This window comes from Anolis sagrei, chromosome 5, assembly GCF_037176765.1.
Source record: "Anolis sagrei isolate rAnoSag1 chromosome 5, rAnoSag1.mat, whole genome shotgun sequence".
Classification (NCBI taxonomy): Eukaryota; Metazoa; Chordata; class Lepidosauria; order Squamata; family Dactyloidae; genus Anolis; species Anolis sagrei.
The window spans coordinates 29,837,908-29,863,393 of record NC_090025.1 but is presented as its reverse complement, the minus strand read 5'-3'; the positions used below and the strand labels follow the sequence as shown (position 1 = coordinate 29,863,393).

The 25,486-nt window shown below is 38.6% G+C and overlaps 1 protein-coding gene across 1 annotated transcript in view; it reads left to right on the top strand.

The window, feature by feature from the left end:
• Window positions 1–25,486, top strand: part of PAPSS1 (3'-phosphoadenosine 5'-phosphosulfate synthase 1) — a 66,814-nt gene that overhangs the window by 20,418 nt on the left and 20,910 nt on the right. The window contains exons 3-10 of the mRNA XM_060779121.2: window positions 382–617; window positions 1,040–1,178; window positions 2,840–2,958; window positions 13,419–13,532; window positions 16,156–16,267; window positions 17,211–17,416; window positions 20,268–20,403; window positions 22,749–23,017. Of these exons, the coding sequence (XP_060635104.2) occupies window positions 382–617; window positions 1,040–1,178; window positions 2,840–2,958; window positions 13,419–13,532; window positions 16,156–16,267; window positions 17,211–17,416; window positions 20,268–20,403; window positions 22,749–23,017 (1,331 nt within the window). The remainder of the gene's footprint in view (window positions 1–381; window positions 618–1,039; window positions 1,179–2,839; window positions 2,959–13,418; window positions 13,533–16,155; window positions 16,268–17,210; window positions 17,417–20,267; window positions 20,404–22,748; window positions 23,018–25,486) is intronic.

Sequence of the window (25,486 nt, the reverse complement as noted above, 5' to 3'; positions counted from 1 at the left end):
CATTGCCTTCCCCTGAAATAAAGCTCCTTGAATTCTTTGGTGGTTCCCCATGTACTAATTTTATTTATTTACAATATTTATATCCCGCCTTTCTCTACCCGGAAGGGGACTCAAGGCGGCTTACAATTCAATGCCTTAACCATAGTATACAATTATAATACATTAAAATTAAAATTAGAAATCAAAATTAAATATATTAAAACATTATAAAATGTTACTATCACTATAGCCATCTAACCAAGCTTGACTGTCCTTAGTCTCCAAAATCAGATGGGCTCTGTGCCTATTTAGTCCCTATTTCTGACAGTTGGGTTAAAAATCTCAATTAAGGTATCTAAGGAATATAGGTTCTATGTTTGCTTTTGTTTTGGACTAATATAGGGCTATCTGGAGCTGGGAAGACCACAGTCAGCATGGCATTGGAGGAGTACTTAGTGTGTCATGGCATCCCATGTTATACCTTGGATGGTGACAACATCAGACAAGGCCTCAATAAGAACCTAGGCTTCTCCCCAGAAGACAGGGAAGAGAATGTCCGTCGAATTGCTGAAGTTGCCAAGTTGTTTGCCGATGCTGGCTTAGTTTGCATCACTAGCTTTATTTCCCCTTATGCCCAGGTAAGCATCCTATAGGAGTCGTTTATAATATTGGTGCCATTGATATGTGTATGTATATGGTCAAATTGTGATTTTGTTTGATTGTTTGTTTGAAATATAGAACAAATATTTGCTGTGATCTGAAGAAGCCATTGTGCACATCAGAAAATTTTGTTTGACACAATTGTATCAGATACTGATATGAAAGACTATGCTATGGATTGTGTGAATGTGGATCATTTCTTGTAAATGATAATTTCTTGTAGCAACTCCTGGCAGAACATGGCAACCAGATTACCATTTTATTTATTTGTGTTTTTTCTACTTCTTGAGAGGTCTTGTGCCTCTTATCCCTGTGAATGTATAGGATAGACATAGTTGGCTATGTTGTGGGCTATAAAACTTTATTTCTATCACTTTCCCTAATCTTTATTGCTTTTCAGGACCGTAACAATGCTAGGCAAATTCATGAAGTGGCCAGTCTGCCTTTCTTTGAAGTATTTGTGGATGCTCCATTGTATGTTTGTGAGCAGAGAGATGTGAAAGGCCTCTACAAAAAAGCTCGTGCTGGAGAAATTAAAGGTGGGTCACAGTGTCACCTTTGTGGCAATTATTTTAACACACACATCCTCTGAATTTGAGAGAGTGTGACTTGCCCAAGATCACCCAGTGAGTTTCCATGGATTCAAACTCTGGCCTCCCAGTATTCTCGTCTAACACCCAAACTATGACTACATCAACAACATATTGACTCTATATTACTAGCACGTGAATACATTTTATACCAGTGTTCCTGGTACTATTTAGTGCCCTGTGTAATATCTGAGCAATATGTGTGACTATTTCCTTTCCCTTTTTTAGGTTACCAAGAGCATATGCTTGTTATTATGTATACTCTTCTTGTATTAAGATTTCCTTTGTCGCTTATGTAGACAACTTAGTATTGTGTGCTGTGTTGATAAATGCAATAATCATAAAATAATCTCATGGAATGCATGTACAGGTTGAGTACCCCTAATCTGGAAATCCAAAATCCTAAATGATCTAAAATCTGATTATTTTTTGTGTGTGGCCAGCTTCCTGCTTCTGTTTTGTGGTGGAGGCTTTGATGCTCCTGCATCATTTGCAAGGTAATAGCCAGAAGTTGCTAGGTTTATCAGAGATCTCTTGCACAGTACTGTATTGCCTTCCTACTCAAATATCAAGTCTCTTATGTCCTCAGTTTCTCAAATCCATAGTCCCCCCCCCCTTCTCGATTCTCAACTTGTACTCAACATAAATAGTGAATGAACGAGATGCAAGGCTGGAGAGAAAGGATCAAGAATGATGCAAGGTTCTGTGAAATGGCAAGAGGCATAGACATCCAAGTTACTTTATTTTTATATATGCAAATATTTGAAAATTCAAAGAAATAAATACAATCCAAATCTGAAATACTTCGGATAAAGGATGCTCAATGTGTACTTATACCAGTGGTTCCCAACCTTTTTTTGACTAGAGACCACTTGACCAATGACCACTTGACCAGGGACCACTCTCCAACATTAGTACCAAAAGGGTTAAAAATCAGTTTTTGGTCAACTTTAGATTTGGCTTGGTTATTTGGGCTGCTGATTCCGAAAATTGCTTTGGATAGACCACATCAGCTCTAGTTTCTGATACAGAACATATGCCATCCAGTAGTTGTCATCTGCTCGCTTACAGAAAACCATATTTAATAGGCCTCAGCACTTTAAGAGGATTTCACGAGACTCTCATTGCAACAGTGTAGTTATGGTGAAGCCACAGACCATATTTTACTTCTTGTGGACCAGTGGTGGTCCGTGGACTACAGATCCGGAATCACTGACTTATACTAATAATGGTAAGAGTAATAGAGGGATATGCAACCAGTCTCCTATCCTTACACAACACTTTAAAAAAAAACCCAAACAAACAGCCTTCCATTGATGACAGAGACTTTAAAAAGAGTCACACACTTCTGTGCTATGAGGGAAGGGGCTTTGGGGAGTGAAGATGCTGGAAATAGAAGGTTTAAGTGTCCCCCCCCCCCCGAATAGACTGGTCTGTAGTCCAAACTGGGGCTCTATATACTTAGTGTAAAGATGAGCAAGAATGGAAATTGAATACAGTATAAAGATGAGCAAGAAGGAAAATGCAATGCTATGTAATCAATCTGAATAAAAGAAAGTAGAAGATCCCACTGAAAAAGAGTAGCATGTTAAGCTTTGTCTCTCTTGCAGGTTTTACTGGTATTGACTCAGAATATGAGAAGCCTGAAGCCCCTGAGCTGGTTCTCAAAACGGATTCCTGTGATGTTAACGACTGCATTCAGCAAGTTGTGGAGCTTCTCCAAGAAAGGGTATGGAGTCTTGTATTGCTTGCTTATTTTTGGTTGATGACATGCTTCTCTGAGATACATTTTCCTTTATTCAGTGGAATGTCTTTTAAATAAGTTATCATTCTGACCCATTCTAGCATTGTGATTTTGCCTGAGGGCACTGCACTGCATATTATATTCTGTTCTATTTGTTGTAATGGGAAAGAGGATGACATATTTTTGTCTGGACTGCAATAGTTCAGACCCAAAGGATAGAAAATTATAGATATCCTGGAGCAAATGTTCTCAGCTAAGTTATATTGGTCCTTTTTTCTGATTTTACTACTCAAGATAATTGGTTTTAGTGCAGCTTCTCATTAACAGGTCAAAAGGCTCTCAGGCTTTGTGAAATGTTGTTTGTGATGTACTTTCTAGGATATGCATCCTGTTTATGACATTTTTTCAACTGAGCATTGTTCGCTTGGCTCCATCCCTTGTAGCCACTGAAGATGATTCTTCACACAACTAGTCATCCAAAGAATGACTAGCTGAGCAGTCAGACTTCAAATAAAACTTTTTGAAGCTGTTTCAAAAGCCTTAATAAAGCAGTCTCTTTTTCTTTGAAAAAGACAGTGCCAAAGTGTGATGCTAAAATTAAAATGGGCAAATCATTAGCAGCATATGGTAATGGTAATCGTACAAATTTGAATGAGGGCCATGGTTTCATAAACTGCTTTCCTCCCAACAAAGATTAGGAACCTATGATATTGTGAAAATAAAGAATTTATTTATACATCTGAAATCCTAAGGACAAGAAATGTTTTGGATTTTTGAATTTTGTAATACATGTACATATTTGCATATACCTACATAATGAGCTAACTGGAAGATGGGACCTAGGTCTAAACAGGAAATTCATTTATGTCTAGTCTATGCTGTATACATATAGACTGAAGATAGTTTTATAAAGAGGACATTTGTGGCACATACTTTGTGATGATTGAAAGGTTACTATATCTCAACCCTGGGAAGGATATGTTGAAGCACAAAGTCTTGCAAGTTACATTTTGCTAAATACTTATTTTAGAGCAGTAGTTCTCAACCTTCTGCAACCCCTTGATACAGTTAGTTCCTCATGTTGTGGTGACCCCCAACCATAACATTATTTTAGTTGCTACTTTATAACTATAATTTTGCTGCTGTTATGAATCATAGTGTAAATATCTGATATGCAGGAAGTATTTTCATTCACTGCACCAAATTTGGCACAAATACCCAATATGCCCAAATTTGAATAATGGTGGGTTTGTGGGGGGGGGGGGGGGGGGAGGGATTGATTTTGTCATTAGGGAGTTGTAGTTGCTGGGATTTATAGTTCACCTATAATCAAAGAGCATTGTGAACTCCACCAATGATGGAATTGAACCAAACCTGGCACACAGAACTTCCATGACCAACAGAAAATACTGGAAGGGTTTGGTGGGGCATTGATCGAGTTTTGGAGTTGTAGTTCACCTACATCCAGAGAGCATTGGGGACTCAAACAATATGGATCTGGTCCAAATTTGACATGAATACTCAATATGTCCAAATGTGAACACTGGTGGAGTTTGGGGGAAACAGACCTTGACATTTGGGAGTTGTTGCTGGGATTTATAGTTCACTTACAATCAAAGAGCACACTGAACCCCATCAATGATAGAATTGGGCCAAACTTCCCACACAGAACCCCTATGAGCAACAGAAAATCCTGTATTTTCTGATGGTCTTTGGTGACCCCTCTGACACCCCCCTTGTTACTCCCCCAGGGGTCCTGACCCCCAGGTTGAGAAACACTCTTTTAGAGCATGGATTCATTTATTCAAATGAATATGACTTTCTTCCTCATGGTCTCTGTGAAATTGCACATATGGAGAACTACCAGATGTGCACGTTTCACAGATGACCACTTAAAGAAACACGGTTACAGGTAAGCAACCATTCCTTCTTTCTCGTGGTGTCTGTGAAATTGCATGTATGGTAGTTCTCCATATGTGTAAATTTCACAGGTGACCACTTGAAGAAAAACGGTTAGATGTTAGCAACCATTCCTTATTTATTAGCCTCTCAAGATAAAGACATTTAAACAAATATGTATTGAAGTAAGCTAGGTTTGGAAAATAATGGATATGTTAGACATGCGATCTTTTCAAACCTCTTAAAATGTGATTCTTAGATTCTGGTCTGCAATGTCCTTCACGTTCTTTGCAAAACAGCTGTGTAGATTAAAAGATAGTAATGATTCCTGAATGGCAGATGAATTTTCTTTCTATACTGTAGGCACATGTGAACGCCTGGTTGAAATACATTTATGGTAGTTTCTCCATGCAACATATGAAAGTCATCCGCTATACTTTCTTAGTTTTCCAGTACAGTCTTAGCAGCTGTACTCACAGCAAAAGACAACCCTCCCCATAAAATATGTTCAAGAAAGCAGAACATAACATGATCAATATAAAACAGGCAGGGGCTAAATTTATAGCAAGCAATAATTCAAAGACCTACATTTCTCTTTGCATAGTTAAAAATTGCCCTTTAAACTAATGAAAGTAACACAAAGACACAGACTTTCAAAACCTGGTGAGAATATTGAAACTCTTTGCCTGAGGCCAAAAGGATATAAAATCAAAACTCCTATGTGGATTGGCTGAATCTTTCTATTGTGAGCAGTTAGTGCTCTGGAGACCTTCAGCATCATGGAACTGATCCTAAAATCAGTGTCGCATTTCTTGAATATTAATGATGAAACTTTTAAGAAGTTATTCAAACATATTTGTTCTTATTTGGAGTTCAGAATCCAATGTGAGCATCATTTCAAGTATTAAAATGCTGTTCAAAATGCTGATAAGGTAGAGAAATATGATGATCTACAAAAAATCAAACTAGATGAGTTTCTCCCCCAGTATAAACAAACATTAATCCTATGTGTTATGCACTACTTCTTGTAACCCCCCTCGATGGACTGTCAACTTGTCATGGGGAATGAATGAATGAATGAATGAATGAATGAAAAAATGTTTCTTGTAACATATTATTTGTTAGAATAGGGTTTCATGATATTTATTAATATGAGATCTGTCCCAAAAGTAAAGAGAATGCCTTTAAATAACTACATGTTTGCAATTTCATGGAGAATGTATACAACTCTGTTTTTCAAATGCTCCAAAACTCTGTAAGTAAAATGCTTGATTCATAGTCAGTCTGGGTATCACAGACTCCTTGTGAAAAACTCAATTTGAATTAAATATTTATGATCAGCATGGATTCCACTCTTGATTTGCTCATTTGGACCTTCTTTGGTCAAGGTTGCCTTTGAAGACTGTTTGGAAGCTCCAAATGGTCCAATGGGCGGCAACCAGATTGCTCACCGGAGCAATGCACAGGAAGCATACAACCCTCCTGTTGTGTCAGCTACACTGGCTGCCAATCTGCTACTGAGCACAATTCAAAGTGCTGGCTTTACTCTATAAAGCCCTAAACGGTTCTGGCCCAGTTTACCTGTCTGAACGTATCTCCCCCTATGAACTGTCTCAGAGATTGAGATCATCTGGAGAAACTCTTCTCTTGGGCCCGCCTCCTTCGCAGGCGCGATTGGTGGGGATGAGAGACAGGGCTTTTCAGTGGTGGCTCCTCGGCTATGGAACTCCTTCCCCAATGATATTAGATCATCCCCTTCCCTCCTGACTTTCAGAAAAAAGGTGAAAACATGGCTTTGTGACCAAGCCTTCGGCAACTAATACAGTGCAATAGATTACTTGGATTTATGTATAACAGTCATTGGAATGGCCCAACTTTGATTGTGGATAACATGATTTTATAGCTGTAAGTGGTACTATTTGTGTTTTAATTGCTTTTAACCTTATTTAGATTTTTAACAAAATATTATTTAATTGTTAAATTGTGTAAGGCATTGAATTTTGCCTCTGCTGTAAGCTGCCTTGAGTCCCCTTTGGGGTTGAGAAGGACAGGATATAAATATAGTAAGTAAGTAAATAAATAAATAAATAAATAAGGTGACTGGGAAGTGTGACGCTCTGAACTCTATCTTTTGGTTGTGGGATCATACTCAAAAAACCAAGTTACCACTCCCAATTATCACTTGCTGAAGAAAATCGGAGTCACTTGTCACACGATTCCAGAGTTGCAAAGAAACCAATACACAGTTGTCCTTTTGTTCATCAGACAAATTATTTGAGATGAGTTTTGCACAAATGTTTCTCATGTGCAGATCTTTGGCGGATGTTCGTTTTTGAAAGTCCTACTCTCTCTGCAATTATCGCACATTCAAACATTGACCCCTATACAGAACCTCGAAACGACATTAGTCTCACATTGGGTGTTGAGACTGAAGAATGCTGTGCGTTCTGTTCATCCTTAATGCTTTCCTTTCCATCCTTGCACACCTTGTGTTACCTGAAGACCTGAAGATAAAACAGCCCAACTATAAGCTGTCCTCAACAACTGCAATATTTTGGAAACAGTTTTTTCCCCAAGTTTCACACAGAATTTGATCATGTCACACTGTTCCAGACTGTTCTGCATTTTCACAATTACATACTTTTGCTAACATGCCGACTACTACAAAAGCATGGGCTCAACTGATGAAGGTCAAACTGTGTGCCTGGGTTCACCCTCCACTTGTCTCAACCCCCACTTTCCTTTCCTGACCCTTCTGCACTGGTCAAAAAATGATTCTCCTTGCTTTAGAGACAGAACACATATTTGTAGGAATAGCTACAATTTGTATGGTTATAATGTGAGTAGTTCTCCAAAATTGTCTAGAGTATAAACACATTAGGGGCAGGGCAGCTTGTTTCAAATTAGTCCAATTTGTTCATGTAATGCAATGCATATTCTGGCTATTGTCTAATAGAAATGTATTCAGTATTCCAATTAAATATGTCGTTTACTATGTTTTGTGTTATTTTCCTAGGACTTTTTAATGATACTCTTGACATATAATCAGTGTTGGAACATCAGTCATGTCTGGATAACTTAAATGAGGTTGCCGTTGTTCCCATGTCAACATTCCTGTATTCAGTTTTAATAGAGGCAATAAATATCATTTAGTTCTTAGTGTTGAATACTGAAGCAATTAATGATGATTTAATATCTCCGTGAAATGACGTTAGTAGTACACAAGGCTTTTCTGCTATGTCAATTAGTCGTCTTTCTTCTTCTTCACTGGTGGATGTTGTCTCAAGTTTCCTAAATGAAAATAAATTGGCTTTGACATATAGGCATAATTGGGAGACTTTCAACAGATTTGGCCATTAAAAATCCTATTCAAGTCTTCTAAACGTAGAGGTTCCTTCATTGAGTCAATCCACCTGTCATCTTCTTTTTTTACTGCTTTCGGCAATATCAAGTATTATCGTCTTCAGTAAATTATAACATCTCATGATATATCCAAAACACAATAGCACAGGTTTAATCAAGTCATCATTAACCAACAATAAATCTATACTTACATGTCGAATAAATGAAAAGGAGAACAATTTTTGGTTTGTTTTCGAAGAAGTTTAAGCATCTTCTAGAGAAAGCTCAACCCTCAAGTGGTCACTAGAGGGCCTTCTAACATAGTCTTTTCACTGCCCTGCGCACAATGCATAAAAAGTAGGATTCTTGCCTCTGTTTTTAATTTAAAGTGATATTTTTAAAATTGCCTTTATATGTACCAGGAATGCTAGATTTACTCAAGCTATAAATTATTTTAAACATTTTTTTTCTTTTCATGAAATCACAGTTCAAAGTTCTGAGAGAAATTTTGAACTGTGCAGAAATCCAACTTAGCCCCATTTCTATTGAGATGCTGATGGCTGTATTTTATGTGGTGCAGCAGGTACGTCCATGGACTATGCATTTGATTATATGGCCACTGAGATATATAGCATTGCTTGTAATAGTCCTACATTAATCTAGTGCTTGCAGTATTTTTGGCTGAAGACAAAACAATATTGAAATAAGAGAAAAACCCTTCATAATACATTAAAGGAAACATTTTAATAACTTACTAAAACACTTCGTAAAATGACATGTCCCTCCACCCTTGCTATTACAGTCGGCATAGTAAAAAAAGTTTTTTATAATTCCATGGCTTTTGTATCTTTGAACAATTCTTTTCTCCAATGATTTGGTTACAGGGAAAAGCTCTTCAGCAACAGCTATTACGTTCTTTATGAAACAAAACTCGCTGTCCCTATATTATCCCTAGTTCTCCTTATTATAAAACATGAACATTAAGCTGGAATGTCATTCTTAATAAATAGGAGTGAGTCATTACCATGTGGTTGTGATTCTTAACAGAATTTTAATCTCCGTGAAAAATGAACTTTATGCAAATGACATATTTTAATTTAAAAAGCATGCTGTTAAAACAACCCATTTTCTGAAGGTTCTCACAACTACATTTCTGCAAAATAATATTTTGCACTTAAGAGATACTTATGACAAAATAAATTAATGTTCTAGGAGTCTATTATTAGAAGTTAAAGAAAAAATATTATTTTTAAATAGATCTTACAGTAAAATGTTACAGTAAAACAGTTGTGCTTTGCCATGAATACAAAATGTTGTTTTTTTCTGAAAATGCAGCAAATATTTGTTGTCTTGGTTTATGAATTTTTTTTGCAAGCACTGTAGAAACAAGATTCATGGGTATATCTTTATGCATTGAACATTTAATCTGCATGCTTAGATATGTCAGTTCTAGATCATTATGGAGGGCCCCGGTGGCGCAGTGGGTTAAACCACTGAGCTGCTAAACTTGTTGACTGAAAGGTCGCAGTTTCAAATCTGGGGAGCGGCATGAGCTGTCAGCTCCTGCTTCTGCCAACCTATCAGTTCGAAAACATGCAAATGTGAGTAGATCAATAGGTACCGCCTTGGAGGGAAGGTAATGGCGCTCCATGAAGTCATCCTGGCCACATGACCTTGAAGGTGTCTACGGACAACACCAGCTCTTCGGCTTAGAAATGGAGATGAGCGCCAACCCCCCAGAGCTGGACACAACTGGACTTAATGTCAGAGGAAAACTTTTACCTAGATCATTATGTGGCACATAGTTAACTGTAGCATTATCTATAATCATATTTTTTGGCTGCAGATGTTAAAAATAACAATTTGAGTGTTTTTCAAGGGTGACACTTTGATTTGCAAGCTGCTGGCCCTAAATAAGCATAAAGTTAACATAACCCTTCAGTTAAGTCTAATTGTAGTCTTGAACAGATTGCCTACAAAAGCCCAATAAAACTTATTTGCTGTGAACAAACGTGCATAAGATTGCTCTATTAATCTCTATGACAGCCTGTCCCAACCTTAGATCCTCAGGTAATATTGACTCCACCTTTCACTATCATTAGCTATAATGGCTAGAGATGATAAAAGTGGAAGCCCAAAGATCTATGATGACTCAGAGTTCAGAAACTGTTACTATTTCAGGCCACTGATTGTTGTTCGATTGTTTTTTTTTAATATTGTTATGTGATTATTTCTTTTATACTGTTTTATGATGCTGTTTTATGATTTTTGTGTGTGTGTTGTATTTTAACTATGTTGATCAGACTTGTCCCCATGTAAGTCGCCCCAAGTCTCCCTTTGGGGAGATGGAGGCGGGATACAAAAATGAAGTTGTTGTTGTTGTTGTTGTTGTTGTTGTTGTTATGCTCTTCCAGTATCCTATACTATTGCATCTTTAGGTTGTCCTCTATAAACAAATATAAAGCAATTTTGCTTTTTATTTGCTTATAGAGGACAACCTTGCTAGTTCAGCCAAATATTGCAACCTCCTAGTTCCTCACTTTCCAAATATGTTTCCGACTCTCCTTCTTTATTAATCTTACTTGCCTTCACCCAGCAACATTGAACCCTGCCAGCCTTATCTAATTAGAGTCTCTTCTGCTACAGAGGGTTATTTGAACATGAAGGTTGCTGACCTTTGCTGGTGCTCTTTTCACCCAGCTTGGAACTGAAGAGGGTATAGAGATGGATATGTAAATAGTAGAACTGCTAGCTGCTTTCAGACTTTGCAGCTTATTTCTTAGAGATGCTAGGCTGGCTTCCTTCTTACAGGCCTTAAACCATTCACACACACACACACACACCCTTCCCCTCCAAAAATACCCCAACAGACTTTAGGGAAATGATTGTTTTAAAAGAGGTTTTTCCCCCATGTGCTTTACTCTTTTTATTTGTTAATTTTTAAATCATTTCAGTTCTATGGACAATTCAATCTTATTATAATTTTAATACTTTGTTTTTAGCTACATGTTTTTATCTATCTAGCTAGGTAGGCTCTCCACTTTGAGGAAAAGGTGGGGCATACATAAAGTAATAGATATGTAGATAGAGCAATCCCACAACTGCAATGCGCGTAGAGTAAGGAACGCCACTGTGGTAAGCATGATGATGTTACTTGGAATAACAGGCTATGAAATCAGTGAGGCTTCTTATGATGTGTGCTTAGGATCCAGCTGTCAGGCTGGTTTTTCCCAAATAAAATAATATTTGTTGGGTTGAGAACAACGACTTAAAAACTGTCCAGATGTCGTTTATGGGCTGCAATATCTATTTGCCAAGTGACAAAGACTTTTTGTGGTGTTTGGAAATGTTTTTGTGGGTGCTGTGCAGGCAGTCACTGCCTGCAGACCACCTTCATGTGACAGCAATTTCTGTTTTCTTTCCATTTTTTTCCATATTAATTTCTCAGTGATGTACACATTGTATCCTATTAAGCTGTTTATCCAAACTGTGTTAATTAAGTTTGAATGGAGGATTCACTGTGCATCTAGTTTCTGTATCCCTTGACAAACCTTTAGCCCATTGCCTAAGATTTTCCAGCCTGCTTATTCTTGCAAGAAAGGATTTAGGAGCAGGCTTTGGTTTATGTAGTATATTTTTTTCCAGATGAAAAATCAAAGCATTATTTACAATATTTTTTAAGAACAGAGAGCACTTTCTGGATGGGGGAAGAGAAGGAATAAAAAAGAAGACTGTTTAGGAACCAAACTTCTAAACTGTTTCTAGTTATGAATAATTTTTGGACACGTCATTGGCGAGAAATTAACTTTGTGGTGACTCCATCACGTTCTTTTCCCACTTGAATGTTGTTCTGGTTGTCTGCGTACTTTTCTGTGCTTTTTGGCAAATGTGGTGTGACACTGGTTTGCTTCAAAACTGTATTCGCTTAGAAGGCAGCAAAGTTGGATTGCCTTGTGCCATACTTTGGTTTTTCTTGACTGTGATAACAGATGTCAACAAAGGAAAGAACCAAAGTATCAAGGATGTGAGGTTTAGAACAGGGCAACGTGCATTCATCCAAATGTTCCTGAATTGTAACTCTCAAACTTCTTGCCTGTGCTGGCTTGGACTGAAAGGAGTTGTTGTATAATGATAGTTGCAGGTCTGTTTTACGCCTAACCCTGGCAATGTCAAGGAGGTACTCCTATCTCCTTCCCTCTGTCAGGGTTAGGCATAAAACAGGCCTGCAAAGCATGAATGTCTGCATTGCCTATCTTGCCACTTTAGGTCCTCAAAGGAAGATGGAATTGAGAGATGAAGAAGATATATATTGAACAATTGAGTTGGGTCTAGGATACAATCCTCACCCAGCCCCCAAGTGTGATATACCTCCCCCCACCAAGCAAGCCCAAAACCTTCCTTTGTACCCCTATTTTGAGAGAGATTTCGGAGGAGACTAGAGGTATTTGGAATACTCTGGGGTTCTAGTGTCCTTGTTGTGGTGAGCTGGGTGTTTTCATGCCTCTGGGGAGCTTTCTGTGTAGTTTTGGGGCAAAAAGTGCCTACACACGATACTGAAATGAGGATGGGGAGGGAGCTTGTGAAGACTTGTGGGTTTGTAGAAATGGAATCCATGGCAATTGATACATGGAGGCTGCTACGGGAAGATAGAGCAATTCAAATAACCCAGAACCAAGACATATAAGAATATGCACAATTTCTTTCTAAGCTACCGATTCCAAAGTATCTTAATATTCATATCGTATGCTTTTCCCTGTGTATGGAATTTGCACCTTTTTGAAATACTTTACCTTTCTTTCCTTGTTTTCCTACTTTGATTAAAGAAATCAGTTTAGCTTGGAAGGCTTGAATTAGTTAATGAATTCCTTTTGAAATATGTAGTTGGATTGGTCACTCAATATTTGAACAGTATCAATCTAAGGATTGAATTCTAGAATCACAGAGTTGGAAGAGACCATAAGAGAAAAAACTATCAAAGCACTCTTTTTTTCTCTCTCGTCACTATTATCAGCCAAAAAAGGTAAAAAAACCCAAACAGTGAAGCACTACTGCAAGTAAATTTAGATCTGATTTACTTTTGAAAAAGAGTTTCAAATTTTTTAAAATGGTGTTCTGCTAATTTATAACACTGTTATTTCTAAACATTAACACAAAATTATTTTATTTGTTAACCATGTTGGTTTCTCCTTCTATCTCTTGTTCAGGATATCGTACCAGTGGATGCCTCTTATGAGGTTAAAGAGCTGTATGTGCCTGAAAACAAACTAAAGTTGGCCAAAACAGATGCAGAGACTTTACCAGCATTGGAAATAAATAAGGTAATTAAGACATAAAAGAGAGTCCACAGAAAAGGTCTACTTTGTTTGCCCACACATAGTCTACTTCAGTTAACCATTTGCAGTGTATTTGAAGGCTCAGAATCTGTGGTTGCCTATCTGAGGAGTTCAGATTGAATAGCTACAAACCAGAGGCAGCAAACAATTGTCTTCGCAATTTAGGTTTAGTATATTATTTGTTGTCATCCCCCATCCCACCCCCTTTGTCCAGTCCATCTGGCACTTTTCTCCAGTTTCTTCCCTGCAGTATCTTTATTGCGTTTTGGTAGCTGATACTCTATTTTTATCTTGTTTGTTTATGATGCACTCTATGTTTTATGCATGTTCCTTTTCCACTTTGGTTTGCTTTTATTTCCTGCCGTTCTACAGATTTATGTGTTTTCGTGCACAGATTAATGCTTTCACTTCTCTTGATTAATTTTCCTTTCTGTAGTCCTGAATTTGAGTGTAGCTCTCTACTGTTTAATCAGTTGTGTATGTTTTTATGTCTCTCAATTGAGTAGTTAGTATCTAATGAATATAGGACTACATTTCAAATTTTAATTATTTGGGAACACTACTTTCAGAACCCCTGGCCAATCTCACCATTGGCTATACTGGCTGAATAATTGTGATAGTTATAGTTCAAAGCTAATATTCAGTATTTCACTGAATATGTGATTTTTTTTTTTTAAAAAAAAGCTTGTTCCTGCTTAGGTTGTTTTTTCTTCATGTTTGCAATCTTTTCCTCCAATGACAAAGAACCTACACAGTATCCTATATGTGTGTTGTTTTGGATAATCCCTTAAGTGATTACATTATTATAATAGTTGTGTTGCTGCTGAATCTCTCTCATATCTTATTTCTGTTCAGAAAGGTAGTATTTTCTAAATCATTAGCCCATATTTCAGATATTTAGGATTCAATTTTTATCAGTTCCACATTGCACATTATCAGTAGTGAAGGATCCTGGGAGTTGCCTGAAACAAGCTGAAAAATGAAAATGGAAAATCCCTGAGTAATAATTATTACAGTTGTTCCACCACATTTGCAAATGTTACCTATTCAGATTTGATTAAAATGGTTTCTCTAGGAATTTCTAGATCCTCCAATATGTTCCTATGGTCAATGTCCTTCAGTCATGCTGGAGGACCTAGAGATTTCTAGAGAGAACACTTCTCTAATAATCTCTAAGCTCTCCAGTTCAATTTTGTGTTCAGCGTCCAGTGGAAGTTGACCATAGAGCCATGCTATAGAAGACCTTGACATTCCTAGAGAGATGTTCTCTCAGGTTAGAAACACAAGCCATTTCATTATTAATGGTTTTTCACTTTCATGGGGATCCTATGCCCCTAACCTCAGTAAATGTGGAGGCTGTAATTGGTTACTAAAAAACCCAGCAAGTCAGTATTATTGTAATAATGATGTTGAATCTTCAAAGATAGGATGTTGCTTGTCTCTATAAATTGAATGTGAAACTTACAAATTGGGTTTCTCCGGGTAAATAATTTGGAAGTCATTAATTATCTCAATGCAGTCCTTAGTTAGTTCATACGAACTGTTGGATGAAATAACAACAACAACAACAACAACAAACAACTCTATTTATATTCTGTCCTATCTTCTCAAGGGGGGCTCAGGACGGATTCCAACATACAATGGCAAACATTCAATGCCTCAACAAACAGATATCAATATAATAATCCCAGAGGAACCCTACATATCAAAACAGCATAAGAGCTAATATCAATAAATTAAACCCAACATAATCAAACAAAAAAAATATGTAATGGCATAAAATCTAAACTACAAACATTCACCTTGATTTATAGAAGCCAACTGTTGTTCACCAAGTTGTGCGGGTTGGTTGTGTAGCCAATGATGGTAAATGGGCTATCATAAACTAGGTTGAGTCCAGATACTAAATGGTACTTTACCAGGAATCTGGCAGTGGTCTCTCGTTGTCTAATCCTCATTTATCATGTTGTTATGACCGTAATATATCTTGGCTTGAATAGGATGAAAGGGAAGTAGGGCACTGACATTGGTAGTCACAATTTTTATATAATTTTGACCAGTACCTTTGTATGTGGGATTACTAGTGATATGAAATCTGAAAGGAGCTCTGATTTTATTGATTTGCTACTACTTTATGCCAATACATGCATTTTTTCCTGAGATTAAATGATACTATTTATGGCACTATTTAGAGTTCTACCAAGTTCTGGCTTGGAAGAGCTAGCATGGCATTGTGGTTTGAGTGTTGGAGTAGGTTACCAGGAGATTAGTAACCTACTCTGCTTGGCCATGGAAACCCATTGAGTGACCTTGAATAAGTTTCAGACTCAGCTGGAGGCAAGGTGAAACCTCCTTCGAAGAAGTTATGCCAAGGAAACTCTGTGGTAGATTATTCTTAGGATTATAGAAATGACTTGAAGGCACACAACAATAACAAAAACATGATATTTCACCACATCACATTACTTAACACCTCCTGACGGTGCTAGAAGTTCTAATACACCTAGTTGTGTGGCCTTCTACCCCATCACAACTCAGAAGATATGTGTCTTCTTTTTGGCAGTGGCAGAAAGAACGAATCTAACACTAATAACATTTTTGATTGTAGGTGGATATGCAGTGGGTGCAAGTTTTGGCAGAAGGTTGGGCAACACCACTTAATGGCTTTATGAGAGAGAGAGAATACTTGCAGTGCCTTCATTTTGACTGTCTCCTCGATGGTGAGATATAACCAAGTCTCCTTCTAATGGACATGCTGGTAGGCTGTGGATAATCATTTCACTGCATCTTAAACAACAATCCAACACCCAAAGAAAGATAATAAATCTGTATAGATTCTGGCTTTTGCTCTTGCTTCTATATTTCAGTTCCATTTGTCACTTGCCCAATAGCTATGGAATGCTCTCCCAATGCAGCTTCCAAGCAGCTTCTTTGCTTCCTCTTTTTCTCTGTTCTGCCCAGAGAAAGTCACAACTAGATGCCATTACTAAAATAAAAACAAATGGGAAAGGAACTTGAATGAAAACCAGAGGTCATAGTAACCTTCACAAAGAAAGAATTGACATGTCAGATGTGTAGATCACTATCTGCATCTGCAAAACATTTACTCTCTCAATATTTCAATATTTGTTTCTTTACTGGAAACAAAAAGAGTACTGGGAATGCCAGGTAACAATATCTGCTAGTGCATACTTTAAATCAGATGAAATTTGGAGTCGTTGGAGCTTTCACTGATAAATGCATAGCTTGACTTTATGATGGAGTTAATATAGCAAGCTATGTAATTATAGAACTCTGGAACACTGTGCCAAATGCTTAGTGTTAAATTTACATAGCTCACTTTGTGTAGAAAAGGAACATTGGTATGAAAGATTCATTTGCAATATGGTTAGTTTTCCAGCACAGGAAAGCTTGTCTGTTACTTGCTCCCTCTTGTTGTCATTTGTGCTCCATATCTTTATATGGTGAGGAGAACAGCAAGAACGGCTGGAACATGTCTACTTTAAAAAGACATCCAACAAGGAATCCCTTCTCTGTTGAATGAGGGTATTCTCTAAAAGTATTAAGATTTCGAACAGATTTTCCTTCAATTCATTTGGACCTAGTACCATTTTAATGAAACCCATTATGGTTATATCTCCTGTTACTGTTTTTCCATTTTAGGGGGAATTATTAACCTATCAGTGCCTATAGTGCTAACCGCCACAAAGGAAGACAAAGAGAGACTAGATGGTTGCACAGCTTTTGCTTTGGTATATGAAGGTCGCCGTGTGGCTATTCTCCGCAATCCAGAGTTCTATGAGCACCGGAAAGAAGAGCGTTGTGCCAGACAATGGGGGACAACATGCAAGGAGCACCCTTATATCAAGGTACCCGCTGTCAGAGACACAAAGGCACTGTTGCATTCATTTATTTGTTGTGGGTTTTCTGTAGCGTCTGGTTAGTGTACAGAAACAATGTGTTGATAGAATACTGGACCAGATAGCTTTTGACTTGATCTATTACAGCTATTGCATACCTATGACAACTTTTGAAGTTGGCTATTTGTTACTTGCCAACAAGTCAACTTGAACTTATGTTTTGTGAATGAGAGACCTGTATGAGCCTCAGTCTTCAGCTGCCTAGATCAGGTTTTGCTAAATCAAAGCTATGGCTGTATCGTCGAAGGTGATAAAACAACCCAAAGTCTCTTCCTTCATTCTGTAAATTCATCTGTGATGAAGTCTTCCTATTTTCCTTATCAGTTTAGTCTTTCTTTTTGTTATCTTTTCAGTGAGTAATGCCATTTGATGCTTTGTCAAAAGTTCATAGTCTCAGTTCAGGCTTGATTTCTTCTAGGACCCCTTTTTTTAAAAAAAAAACTTTTGGGCAGTTCACGCTATTGGCAGAATGCTGTGTACTACATTTCAAAGGAGTTGATTCTCTTCTCAGCTTTCTTCAATGTCCATCTTACACAACCATACATAGGAATTAGAAATATATCGGGGGCCCTGGTGGCACAGCGGGTTAAACCGCTGAGTTGCTGAACTTGCTGACCAAAAGGTTGGTGGTTTGAAATGGGGGAGCGGGGTGCGCTATTGCTGTTAGTCCCAGCTATTGCCAAACTAGCAGTCCGAAAAGATGCAAATGTGAGTAGATCAATAGGTACTTACTTGGCAAGAAGTTAACAACACTCCATGCAGTCATGCTGGCTACATGACCTTCGAGGTGTCTACAGACAGTGCAGCTCTTTGATTTAGAGATGGAGATGAGCACCAACCCCCAGAGTTGGACAAAACTAGTCTTAATGCCAGGTGAAACCTTTACCTTAGGATACATCACTACACATAGGAAAATTATCTAGTTCCTTTCATATTTGGTTATATTTCTTACTAACGTCACTACTAACTTTAGTGAGATTCCACTTGGAAATGTGATGGAATAATCTATGAAAATGTTTGGCTCAGAGGTCTGTGTGCCGTTGAGGATTCTCCTCTTTGTTTCACTCAGCCGCTTGCTTATATATGCACACATTCTGTGGTTGCTCAGAGTGTGGACGGCTGATTGGGATGGCTGCGTGTACATACAAATATGTGACAGAAACAGATTTAGGGTGAACAGTGTAGACTGCCAGTGAAGATCAGAGAGAAATTTGTCCTCTCCTGCGGTTTATAAGTGCAGTCTTGTGTGCAAGAGACATGGAGAAAGCACACCAAAATGAATTACTTTGCAGTGATGACAGGAAAACAGCTGGCCTCTCTGCCTCCGGGCTTGGCTCGGCCAGATCGGCATAATGGAGCCCAGCCTTCAGCTCATCTTTTATTTTTGCAAACAAATTTAATGTTACATTAATATGAGCTCTGCTGTGTTAACTGAGACTCTTATTCAGGTCACAGTTCAGCTTCTTAAAATGTTGTAGAATTCTGCCTTTTGTTCCCGGCCTAATCAGCTGGCATCTTCATACAAACCAGGTCTTATCCTGAGATGCAGCAACAGCTCAGGACCTGCTTACCTTTTTGCTCCAAAGGATACTGTATTTCATCTGTTGTTTGTCCTGAGACTGAAGAGTAAAAGCAAAAGCAGTCTTCCTCAGCCATTTCTATTCCAGCTAAGGCCACAAACTATCCCATCCCTAACTTTTTAGCTGTCTTGCTGAGCCTGATGGAAATTTATGCCCTAAACATCTGGAGGATATGGCATTGGCAAAAGCTAGATGATAAACGCCAAGTTTGCAGGATTTGTTGCAATGCCCCTATCCAAATAAGATCACCCAAAATGAGATACCAGGCTGGAAACAACCTGGATATAAATATTTGCTGAGCTGGCTAAGACTCACTTTCAAAATATCCTGAAGACTTACAGTTCCCTCACCTGCTTTGAACATGTAATCAATGAAAGAACCCACATGAACCTTATTGTTGTCAATTGTCAGGAAAGGAGATCCCACCTGAACACTAGGAAGCACTTCCTAACTGTCAGAGCTGCTCAGCAGTGGAACTCTCTCCCCTAAAGTGTGGTGGAGGCTCCTTCTTTGGGGGCTTTTGAACCGAGGCTTGATGGCCATCTGTCAAGGGTGCTTTGAATGTGATTTTCCTGCTTCTTGGCAGGGGGTTGGACTGGATGGCCCATGACATCTCTTCCAACTCTATGATTCTATGAATTGTCGTCAGTTTCCACTTATGGAGACCCTGTCCATGGGAGATCTCTCCTACTCAGATCTTGTAAACTCGGGTCTATGACCAAGTAATGCAATTTAGACCCCTTCTACACCATCGTATAATCCAGTTTAAAGCAGAAGGCAGTACCTTACCAAGCATTATTCTATGAATAATATGCCCAACATAGTTTCGGTTTAGCCACCTTGGCTTTTAGAGAGAGTTTAGGCTTTATTTCCTCTTGGACTCATTTATTTATCTTTTTGGCAGTCCTCGTATCTGCAGAGCTCTCATATAGCATCCCATTTCAGATTGACTGATTCTCTTCGTATCAGCTTTCTTCACAAAGATTAGAAATATAGTGGTATGGACAATCCTGACATGAATCTACTCAGGTACTAAAATCCTTATCCTCTTGGCACTCGGACATTGCACACCAGTAGCTTGAAAGTTTATTTCAGTTTAGATTGTATGTATGCACTTGGAAACCTAAATCACAATCTTTCCGAATACTACATTTTAAGGCTTGCTCTTTAGTTATTGTTTTATTTATATTGAAACTAATTGCTTTCTTTACATTTACTAGATGGTCATGGAACAAGGGGATTGGCTGGTAGGTGGTGATCTACAAGTTCTTGATCGTATTTACTGGAATGATGGCCTTGATCAATACCGACTCACACCTGCTGAACTGAAACAGAAGTTCAAAGACATGAATGCAGGTGAGTTCTGGAATGAAGAAGGGTGGTATGAAAGAGAGCAAACCCTCTCCCACTGTCCTGGAGCTCATTGTCATTGGCTTTTTCACTGGAGAACAGAAGATTCCTAGAGGAATATAATTTTTGTTTTGAGAGAAACAAACTTTCTTAAGAGTTTCTTTGGAATCAATTCATTTGATTTATCAAACCAGCAAAGAGTTTTGTGTCACCTTTAAAACAGATTTATATTAGCCTGAGCATTTGTGAATTATAGTTCGCTTCCTTAGATACATGGAGAGGCATCCGTTATTTATGCACATTATGTATGGCAGGAGATGAGATAAGGACAGAATTAGAATACAATAGCGTTATTGTCATTGCGCTATAGAATAGAATAGAATGGCTTTATTGTCATTGTGCTGTTGCACAATAGAATTAAATGCCTTCCCCAGCACATATCACAAAAACAACACGACATTCCTCCTCACCCCAACCACAACCACACAGCCCCCAATGCCACATCAGTGTGAAACCATGGAGTTCAACATAGCCACAGCTCTAGGATAAAAGCTGTCTCTCAGTCTGTTTGTCCTTGTCTTTGTTACCCTGTACCATGTGCCAGATGGCATATATATATATATACACACACACGCTGGCTGAGATGGATCCTCAAGAATGCTCTGAGCTTTTTTATGGCTGCGGGACCTATAAAGTTCTTCCAAAGATGGGAGAGAGCAACCATTGTCGCTGTGGCGCAATAGGTTAAACCCTTGTGCCAGCCGAACTGCTGACCTGAAAGTCGGCGGTTCGAATCCATGAGACGGGGTGAGCTCCCATCTGTCAGCGACAACTTCCCTTGTGGGGACATGAGAGAAGCCCTCCACAGAATGGTAACACATCCTGGCGTCCCCTGGGCGACGTCTCTGCACACGGTCAATTCTCTCTCACCAGAAACAACTTGCAGTTTCTCAAGTCACTGCTGACACAATTAAAAAAATATGAAAACATAGACTTTTTCTCCCTTTGTGAACTGTCCTGAATTTTCTTTAAAAAACAAAAGTCCCAAAGTTGTTGCAAGGCAGCAAAACACATAAGCCTCGTAGAGGATTTCTAGTGAAAGATGTTTCCGTTTCTTTGAAAAATTGCTTTGGAAATAGTGTTGTTAGCTTTTCAGCAGAACAGAGAAGCCCAAAGCATTTTGGTTTATTTCCATTTTATTGTTTTGTGTTAGAAGAATAAGTGACAGACCAAGGCAATACAAATCTGGCAGTTTATTTGTTTGATCTGTGCTGTCCTTTGTGGAGGAGGAAAAGCATTCTTCTGCTTTACACTCTAAGGTGTTTGCATGTGTGTGGTGTAGGGAGATGCCAAAGGTATGTGGGGATGTTTTCGAAGAATAGGCTAAGCAGGATGCAGTCTTAAACAAGTTGCAGTTTTTGCCAGTGAAGTAGCCAGCTCAGTTCTGAGTGCAGACAAAACTGAAGTACTGTATACTTGAATTAAAAAAAATGAATTACTGTACATAAGCCTAGTTTTTCAGAACTTTTTTTAAAGTGAAAAAGTCTCCATCGGCTTATATTCAAGTCAAGATTATTTATTATTTTACCCTATTATAAATATATAATAAATTTATTATTATTATTATTATTATAATTACATTTATTATTTTACTTTATTGTTATTATTACATTTCCATTCTTTTACTCTATTGTTACTGTTATTATTACATTCTCATTCTTTTACTATAATATTATTATTATTTCTATCACATTTATTATTTTACTCTATTTTTATTGGGAGATATGCAAACACATTTACATTGAAGAGGTTCAGAGTTGGGCAGTCTTATCTTAAATTACAGTTTTATATAAATATTCAAAAACATTTAACCTACTGATGCCTCAAATAATGTAATTGTATTTTTTATTTTGAAATTTACCAATAGCTTCTACATTTCCCACCCTTGGCTTATACTTGAGTCAATTCGTTTCCCCAGTTTTTTTGTGGTAAAATTAGGTGCCTTGGCTTATATTCGGGTCGGCTTATACTCAAGTATATACGATAGTTTAGTTTCCTGTAACAGGATGAAAACAAACGGGGGAAGCAAAGTAGACTGGTAGAGTACGTTTTGTTCAAATTCTCTGAAACGGAATATGAGTTACACAATACTTTCCTTTGTGCATACATGGATTTCTCTTCTGGATTCGATCCTTACAATGCCCTTGTGAGTGTTGGATGATTAAGCTGAGAGGCAAGGTCTGACTCAAGAAATTAAGTGTCATGTAGTGACTGTAACTTGACTGTTTGCCATTGGTTCCATAAGAAGGAATACTTTTAATGCATTCTGACCGTTCTCTCTTCTTTCTTAGATGCTGTCTTTGCATTCCAGTTGCGCAATCCTGTTCACAACGGACATGCCCTGTTGATGCAAGACACACACAAGCAGCTTTTGGGCCGTGGCTACAGGCGTCCAGTTCTTCTTTTGCACCCTCTGGGTGGTTGGACAAAGGACGATGATGTTCCTCTGATGTGGAGAATGAAGCAACATGCAGCAGTGCTGGAGGAGGGAATATTGAATCCAGAAACAACTGTGGTGGCCATATTTCCCTCTCCTATGATGTATGCCGGACCAACGGAGGTAGGGCACATTTTCTTGTAATGCAGTTTGCTAATTTGTGTTTGCCTCAACCGAAGTTCATTTAAAATTGTAGAAGTTCACTTATTGCTATCATTTTCAACAACTATACTATTTCTAAGTGAGTTCATGGGTATCCAAGTCTCTTTTGTGATGGATTTTTCCTGGTGTTTGGTTTAGAGGCCTTAAAAGAGGAGTCGTCATGTGCTGCCGAACTTCAGAAGATCATTGTTTACAGTTTCAAGAGACTTGTTACTTCGTCTCTTCCCTTCCCGTTGTGTTGTGAGTGCTTTTAACATATTGAACTGTGGCCCAAGATGAAGAACTGGGATCTTTCCCCCTCTCTTTCTTTCTTCCTGTTTCCCCCCCTTATGATCTACATGGAGTTGAGACAAGCATGAGCAAACAACTGGAAAGAAAACATGCTTTTGGCAGGCCCCTTCGCTGAACAAATGGCATCAAAGCATCACATGCAGTGCTCTAAAATGGCTCTTGTTCAATATTTGATTTAGAACTTTTGCGCTGCTTCGTGATGGGATTTAGCTTTTATCCCACACAGCCATTCTCTATTTCCCCCTCCCTTCTACTCTATGCTTATGCATATTCATTTGTTTCTGTGAACTTTTGAGGTCATTTCTACTCCCAGTCTTCCTTTTGTTTGTTCGCTTAAGTCCAGTTGCCTTCAAGCTTTTTATTTTTGCGGGCAGAGAATGGTCTGCATCCACAGATTCAACCATACATGGCCTGAAAATGTTCCAAGGTGGAGTCCCCTCTTTTGCTTTCGTCTGACTGAGCCTTCCCTCACCCTGATGGAGGGGTATGTGTGAAGTGAGGAGACCTTAGGGCATGGGGGAACAATTGGGTTTCTATGTGGAGCTTTCCCTGTGGGTACTCCTGCCCCCCTTCACTTGCCTCCCCCTCATTTGCCCCATAGGACTGCAGCTGGAGAATAAATGACAGATGTGAGGTCGCCTGTAAAGGAGGAAGCTGGTGTCACTATTCCATGTGTCAGGAGTGGGGTATAAGTCAGGGGAGAAGAAGCAACATCTTCCCTTCTCTTCGCTATCTTCCTCCCCTCTCTGCAGGACATGGCAGCCGAAAGACTGCTGCCAACCTGCTACGAAAGGGGATGGCTGTGTTGTGTGCCGATTTGCTAGCCTGCCCCATAGTAGACCTGACTACTAATGTCCTTTTGAAAAAGAGCTTGTATCTGTCCAATCCCATCCTACAAGCAGAAGTTCACTGATGGTCTGCCCTTTGTGGCTACCCTTGCTGCTTGTTTGCTTTCAGTTAGTGCTCTATTTCTCAACCTTCCTAATGCCGCAGCCCCTTAATAGAGTTCCTCATGTTGTGGTGACCCCCAATCATAAAATTATTTTTGTTGCAACTTCGTAACTGTAATTTTGCTGTTATGAATCATAATGTAATTATATGATATGCAGGATGTATTTTCATTCACTGCACCAAATACCCAATATGCCCAAATTTGAATACTGGTGGGGTTGCGGGGGATTGATTTTGTTAATTGGGACTTGTAGTTGCTGGGATTTATAGTTCATCTGCAGTCAAAGAGCATTCTGAACTCCACCAATGATGGAATTGAACCAAGCTTGGCACACAGAACTTCCATAACCAAAGGAAAATACTGGAAGGCTTTGGTAGGCATTGACCTTGAGTTTTGGAGTTGTAGTTCACCTACATCCAGAGAGCACTGTGGACTCAAACAATGATGGATCTGGACCAAACTTGGCACAAATACTCAGTATGCCCAAATGTAAACACTGGTGGAGTTTGGGGAAAATAGACCTTGACATTTGGGAGTTGTAGTTGCTGGGATTTATAGTTCACCTACAATCAAAGAGCATTCTGAACTCCACCAAGGATAGAATTGGGCCAAACATCCCACACAGAACCCCCATCACCAACAGAAAATTCTGTGTTTCCTGGTGGTCTTTGGCGACCCCTCTAAGATCCCCCCCCAGGGCTTCCTGACCCCCAGGTTGAGAAATGCTATGTTAGTGTGAGAAAGAGGTGGAGTAACCTGTTCTCCCGTCTTTCTTGTTTGCCCTCCCCACAAGCACTTACTTCACTTCCCCCAGAGGAATAGCTCTCACAGTTGAGAACCAATAGATTAAAAGAAGTACTGGAAGCATTGTAAGCGTCTTGTGAATCCATGTATGCCATAGTTGTTTTTCCTAAAACACAGTTCAAAGAGTTCTGTACATTGTTATGTTCCACACAGTTGGTATTAAGTGTCTTCCCTTGGCAGATTAGGTATGGAAATCTAAGTGTCCACTCTGCAAGGAGAATATTATTTATAGCTGAAGCACATTAGCTGAACAGGAGGTGGAAAATAGTAGAGTTGTCTGTGGTTAGACGCAACTGGAATAATACTTTTAGTGGAGGGTAAGAATATTGTAACTCCAGACGATTTTCAGCTTTTACTTTGAAAAATATATCTTAAATGACTAC